The sequence below is a fragment of the Ahaetulla prasina genome, chromosome 4 (assembly GCF_028640845.1).
Source record: "Ahaetulla prasina isolate Xishuangbanna chromosome 4, ASM2864084v1, whole genome shotgun sequence".
Classification (NCBI taxonomy): Eukaryota; Metazoa; Chordata; class Lepidosauria; order Squamata; family Colubridae; genus Ahaetulla; species Ahaetulla prasina.
Window position 1 is genome coordinate 21,783,616 of NC_080542.1, and position 6,255 is coordinate 21,789,870.

The 6,255-nt window shown below is 39.5% G+C and overlaps 1 protein-coding gene across 1 annotated transcript; it reads right to left on the bottom strand.

Annotated features, from left to right (window-relative positions):
- Positions 1 to 611: 611 nt before the first annotated feature.
- Positions 612 to 6,229, bottom strand: BOLA2B (bolA family member 2B). Its single transcript, XM_058182309.1, has 3 exons — positions 6,083 to 6,229; positions 4,527 to 4,624; positions 612 to 887 (listed from the first exon to the last, which is right to left on the bottom strand). The coding sequence occupies exons 1-3, from the start codon at positions 6,155 to 6,157 to the stop codon at positions 785 to 787; spliced, it is 276 nt and encodes a 91-aa protein (XP_058038292.1). The 5' UTR covers positions 6,158 to 6,229; the 3' UTR covers positions 612 to 784.
- Between the last annotated feature and the right edge of the window lie 26 nt (positions 6,230 to 6,255).

Below are 6,255 nucleotides of genomic sequence, written 5' to 3' on the forward strand. Positions count from 1 at the left end.
TCAAGCGCTCTGCCAGCAAAAACAGGCTCCTGATCAAGCTCCGTTTTCGCTGGCAGAGGCATCGTGGGCCGATCCTTCACTGTTTTCAGGCCTCGCAAGCCACATCTAAGCACCCCGCAGGCTAGTTCCAGCCTGCAGGCCTTGAGTTTGAGACCCCTGGCATAGGACAGCGCCTATTGATTGTAATGTTGATCATATGACTGAAGGACACGGTGAAAGCTATAAGTGATGTGTAAAGTTAGTTTTTTCAACACCATCATAACTTTAAATAATCACTAAATGGCTGAGTCAGAACTACCTTGCTTTAATCAAAGAATCACCAGAATAAAAACTACACACCTATCAAAACAGGCAGGGAAGCTACTGCAAATGAACAGCAAACCTCACACACTTATGATGTTACCTAGTAGACAGATAAAATGCCTGCAAGTAAACAACCAAATTCAGAGTACCAAGGACTCCAAAAATGTTCGTTTTCAAGATTTAAAGATTGAAAACAAAAACACTGCCTTGGTAGGACAAGGCTACCTTTTCCCCACCCAATGCAAATCTGAATATTAAAATGGGTCTCCATGATACTTGGTGTGGGAATAAACAGATGACACCAATAGTTATCTCACAACCTTTCTCCAGTTTTATTTTCTGCTTCATGCTTTTTCAAACTGTCACAGTGCTTCCCCTGAAGCAATTCCCGCTAAGTTCAATTCACAGCTGCTTCTCTTTACCATCTTAGAATTTTTGGTCTCTGTAGTATTTGCTGCTTTTGTCACTGAAGAAGCTTGTCTCACTTTGCTTCTTGTTCCTTTGCCCACTGTTCAGGAGTCAGTGTTCTCTGCTCGAATGCATGAATAAGCTTCAGCTCTTCAGATAAGAGATCATTGACCAATCTTAAGGCAAGACAAAGAAGAGAAAGAGTAAAATCAGGAAACAGCAAATGGAAATTGGGAGATAGGAAATGCATTCCACCCCCATAATATCTTTAGACCTGAATTGTTAATTGTTTCAAGAATACATTGCAATTAGTTTGATTCACCCAAGATGCCAAGCCAAATAGGCAAAGTTCACTTTGGCCTAAGATGTTGTGTTATCCCAGCCTTACCTTCTGCCTACATTGGAGAAGCCCCTTGGCCAATAATGCTTTTCTCCAAGTTCCAAGCTCATTTGTTTCAAATTTAAATTCAACCTCTAATATGCATAATAAAACAGATGGATGTTTTAAAACAATTTTGCATATTTGGCTAAGCCATAGTTTGATTAATCATCATGATTCAATGAATTCATATGCCCCTCCCTCCCACTAAAATAAACTCCATTATGATTTTGCAAGTAGTTCTCGACTTACAACCATTCGTTTAACAACCATGTGAAGTAACAATGGCACTGAAAAGTGATTTACAACAGTTCTTGCAGCATCCCCACAATTACATGATCAAAATCTGGGTGCTTGACAACTGGCATATATTTATAATGGTTGCAGTCTCCTGGGTTCATATGCTTAACATTTATGACCTTCCCAAATAACTTTCAACAAGCAAAGTCAATCGGAGAAGCTGGATTCAATTAACAAGTGTGTTATTCACTTTAAAATTGCAGTAATTTGCTTAACTGTGGCAAAAAAAGGTCAGAAATTGGGTGTGACTCAGTTAGCAACCATCCTGGTTAGCAATGGAAATTCTGGCCCCAATTATGTTTGTAACTTGAGGACTGAGAACCCCATTTCTAGAAAGATTTCTAAGAATGAAACTGTTCATAAATTTAAAAGCAATGCTAACAGCCTCTGACCCCTTCATAGATTACTGCCTTGTCGTGGCAAAGGGGCTTGCGTAGCTCAATGAAGCTATGAGCTATGCCGTGCAAGGACACCCAAGACGGGCAGGTCATAGCAGAGAGTTCTGACAAAAAGTGATCCACTGGAGAAGGAAATGGCCACCCACTCCAGTATCTTTGCCATGAAAACCTCTGAAGCCTAAAAAGGAGAAAGGATGGAAGTGCCACCCCTCAGGAGGAGCTCAGCTGATGGCTTGGCAAGTTCACCCAGAGTTCCTTTTACAGGAAATTCTGTAAAATTACCAAATGTGCGCACTAGAAAAAAGAGCCAAGCAGGAATTCTGAGTTAACTGAGACTGAAGCTGCATGTCAGGCGCAAAAAATCAGGACCATTCATAAGACTGCAGCATAGGAGATTTATTAAAGCCTCTACACAAGAATCTGGTCAACTGAAGTTCAGCACTTAAATTGGTGCCAGATAAAAGTCAAAGGAATTCAAGAGGGGCTGGACTTAGAGCGCTTGTGGGAAAGCAAGGACTCTAAACTGATGACGTGCTTAACTTTGCCTCCAGCTCTGCCTGCTCTTCCTCTACACTGTGATAGCTATTTCCGTCTGTTTCAACAGAGACTATATTTTAAAAGAAACAATATTAGTTAAAACAATGCTTTGCCCAGACTGGTAGAGCAGTATTTTTCTCCACTCTTAGCCACTATTGAGAATCTTCTAAATAGAGGAGTACCCAACCCCTGGGCTGTGGACTTATATCAGTCTGTGGCTTGTTAGGAACTGAGGCGCACAAGCACTCTGGCGAGCAAGCAAAGCTTCATCTGCATATGCAGGGGATCTAGGTTGCTCATGAAACCATCCCCCTCCCCTCCTTGGTCCATGGAAAAAAATTGCCTTCCATGAACCAGTCTCTCTTACCAGAAAGGCTGGGGACTGTTGCTCTAGATTGGGGCAGACATAAATTAAATAAATAAATAAATCATACATGTTTCCTTTTGGCATTAGTAACAAATAGAATTGATACCATTCTGGTTATATGAACAGGTAGTCTTTGCTTAACAACTATTCATTTGAAGTAAGATGGTGCTGAACAATATTTATGACCAGTCTTCATAGTTAAGACAGCTGCAGTGCTCCTGCAGTCATGTGATCAAAATTCAGGCACTTGGCAGCCTGCCTGCCTGCATTTACAACTGCAAAGTGGGCTTCATCTCCTCCTACTTGCCAGTCCTGTACCCCTTTTCTGCCCTTCTGACCACTTAACTTCGTTGCCCTGGACTCTACTCTGCAAGGCAAAGGACAGAGTGACAGGACAACCAAAAGGGCAGAGATGCGGGGGGGGGGTGTTAGGTGAGTGGAGGGAGTGGAGGCAAGCATGCCAGGGCAGGAAAAAATGTGATGTCCTCACCTAATGACAGCAGTTCCAGCCTAACAGCTGCAACCAGGTGTACTGAAACCAAGTGCTGCAGTCACACTAACAAAGGCTTTGCTCAGTGACAGAAATTCTGGTCCCAATTAGAATTATTAAGTAAGACCTACTTGTAGTTCTTTCTTAATGAACCCAATTGGGATGGGCAATTCTGTTGCAAATGATGCAGTCATTAAGCAAGACAGCACATGACTTCCCACTTCTGCTGCAGTTTTTAAATGAGATATCACATGACTGTGACTTGCAAATTTACCTTGGCTGTCAGAATCCAGCTGTGAAGTGCACAAAATGGAGATCACATGACCAAAGGACGCTGCAACACTCGTAAATGCCCACTAGTTGTAAAGTGCCCAAATCTTGATCATATGATCATGGGGACACTGAAATAGCCAGAGGTGTGAGGACCATTTTCAATCACATTGTAACTTCAAATAGTAACTAAACAGGCCTGTTATTAAGCAGGGACTACTTGTAGTTTCAAATACATAATTTACTTTTTTCACACAACCGTACCATTATTTATGAATTTCTTTGGATATTCAACTATTTTTCCTTACACAGTTAATATTGTAATAGAAAATGATGCAAATAAATTGTTCATTTGTTATTAAAATATTTGGAAGGATCCAAATAAAAAAGAATGTCAGAGAAGTTGTGAAGTAACCTAAATACCATTTTGTGGTACTAAAATGCAATGTTGTTATCTCATAATTATGTGAGATTTAGGTAGCCTTTAAAACTAGCACAGCATATTAAAAGGCAGCCTTTGTATGATCTATGCTTGGGGGGTGGGAAATCACAATTTTTAAATGCCCACTTTACTTTTAATAGCGATTTAATTTATCCTATGGGTTCAACACATTTCTATTTATAAACTAGATCTATACATCTAAATCAGGATAATGAAAGTATGAGAAAGTATTTAATAAATAAAATTTCTCCCAGAAGAAAGAACATATTATATATATGAGTGCATTTACTTTTCTGGACAACCTAAATCAGTTATTACCTCACAGAACCACTGTTGTTGTAGGATCAAATGGAGAAAGTGAACATTATCTACTCTGTTCTGAGCACTTCAGGGGAAGAATGGGATTAAAAATTAAGTGTAAATTAAACCAATAGAGCAAAAGACAAAATGGAAGGTGACTGAGGAAGCAGAAAAGCATGGAAAATTAAGTGTAAAGAATGCCTGATTTTTGTAGGCCTCATTTCCTAACGTCTAAAGTTTTGGAAAACTGTTAGGATAATTCCAACCAATAAGAAAATGAAAGACTAATCAATCCATCTCCCACTGACTAAACTAGCTCTTCCTACACTTACCGGTGTCGTTGTAATAGTGCTTTTCCTCGGAAACATGGAGAAACAACCAAAACTTTGAAGCTTGTAGCACAATGCCCAGGAGTAGTATCTTCTACCTCCTTATAGGGTGTAAAATAAAGAAATTATATGTATAAAATTTAGAATATAACAATACATTTAATAACCTGCATACATTTTATTTATATCCAAACAGATATTGGGAAAGTAAACTTGTAAAGGAGATGTTAAAAAGCATATGAAAGGCCAGTTTATTATCAGGAAATTACAGGGAACAAAAATGGAAGGGATCTCAGAAAAGAGTACATTAATTTAACAGAATATTATTGGAAAATGAAATGTGCACCAAATAAGCTTAATACAAAGGAAAAACTGTTTCAAAAGAAACCAAAATTTGGGTTAAAAATATACATATAATCCTAGATATGCCTATTTAGAAGCAATCTACCACTGAATTTAATGAAGCTAACTGAATACTTAAATGTATCATAAGGATCAAATCCCACTGAATTTAGGAAAAGTTAGAACAGGTCTACAAATAGGCTCCTATCATTTTGATCTGGCCTTATTTTATAGGCTGCTCAGAATCTATTATTTTTCTTTCTTTTACCTGCATTCTTGTGTTGAAAGTATGATGTTATTCCCATCACTCTGGGAAGACATTTTTAAACTAGTTGGTATGATGGGAGCCTATTAAAACAGCAAACACATTCATACCCCAGCAAAAAGCAAGATTTAGCGCTAAAACTTAATAATGCAAAACCGATACAGAGAATTTAAAAAAAGTCATTTACTTTTGAAACAAAAGTAGGGAAATTTTAAAACCATCTTTCCTCAACCTGTCCCAAGGGTGCTTTTTCAGGAGGCAAGTGGACTTCGTGTTTTTTTTCTTTGAAGATGTTTCTCTTCCCATCCAAGCTTCTTCAGCTCTGACAGGATAGTGGGGAATGGAAGGATTTATATTCCTTCCATTCCCCACTATCCTGTCAGAGCTGAAGAAGCTTCTTGGATGAGAAACGAGATGTCTTCAAAGAAAAAAACAAGAAAGTCCAATTGCCCCCTGAAAAAGAACCTTTGGGACAACCATGACCTGGATGACTTAGAATCTCTACAGACTTTCCCGCAACCTGGTGTGCTCTAGGCTAGGCTCGCTGGGGATAATGGAAAGCATATTCTGAAAAAAACCAACTGGTGAAAACTGGTTTATCCTGTCAGAGAAGTAGAAATATCCTGTAGCCCTTCAATGGAAAAATTATTTTTTACAAAAGAAATATTTGCATTTTTTTCAATAGAACGTAGGTTTTCAAGCGGTGCGAAACTTTAAATAAACAACGACGCACTATGAATAACGCAGACCAAAACTAAGCTGAAAAAATGACTTAAGGCGTGCGCTTGAAAAAGCAACCTAAAAATAGCATACAAAATAACAAACAAGGGTCGCCACGTGCATAAGAGGGGTTTTTTTTAAATCAAAGTTTAGAGCAGAAAGGGTGCCAACTTAAACCAAGCCCTTTGGACTGCCAGCTTTCGGGCAGTGAATGGGAAGCTACCCCATTTACCACGTGCTCGGCCTCAAGTCCCTGAAGCAGCCTCTCGCGCAGGGCCTCCGCGCTGAGAACTCTGGACGGCTCCATCGCTCCCGGTAAAGCCTCCCTGAATGAAAAGAAAAGCCAGTAACTTTCACTTCCGCCCCTTGGTGACGTCACATCCTCCTCGTGGCGGTCTGTAGCCA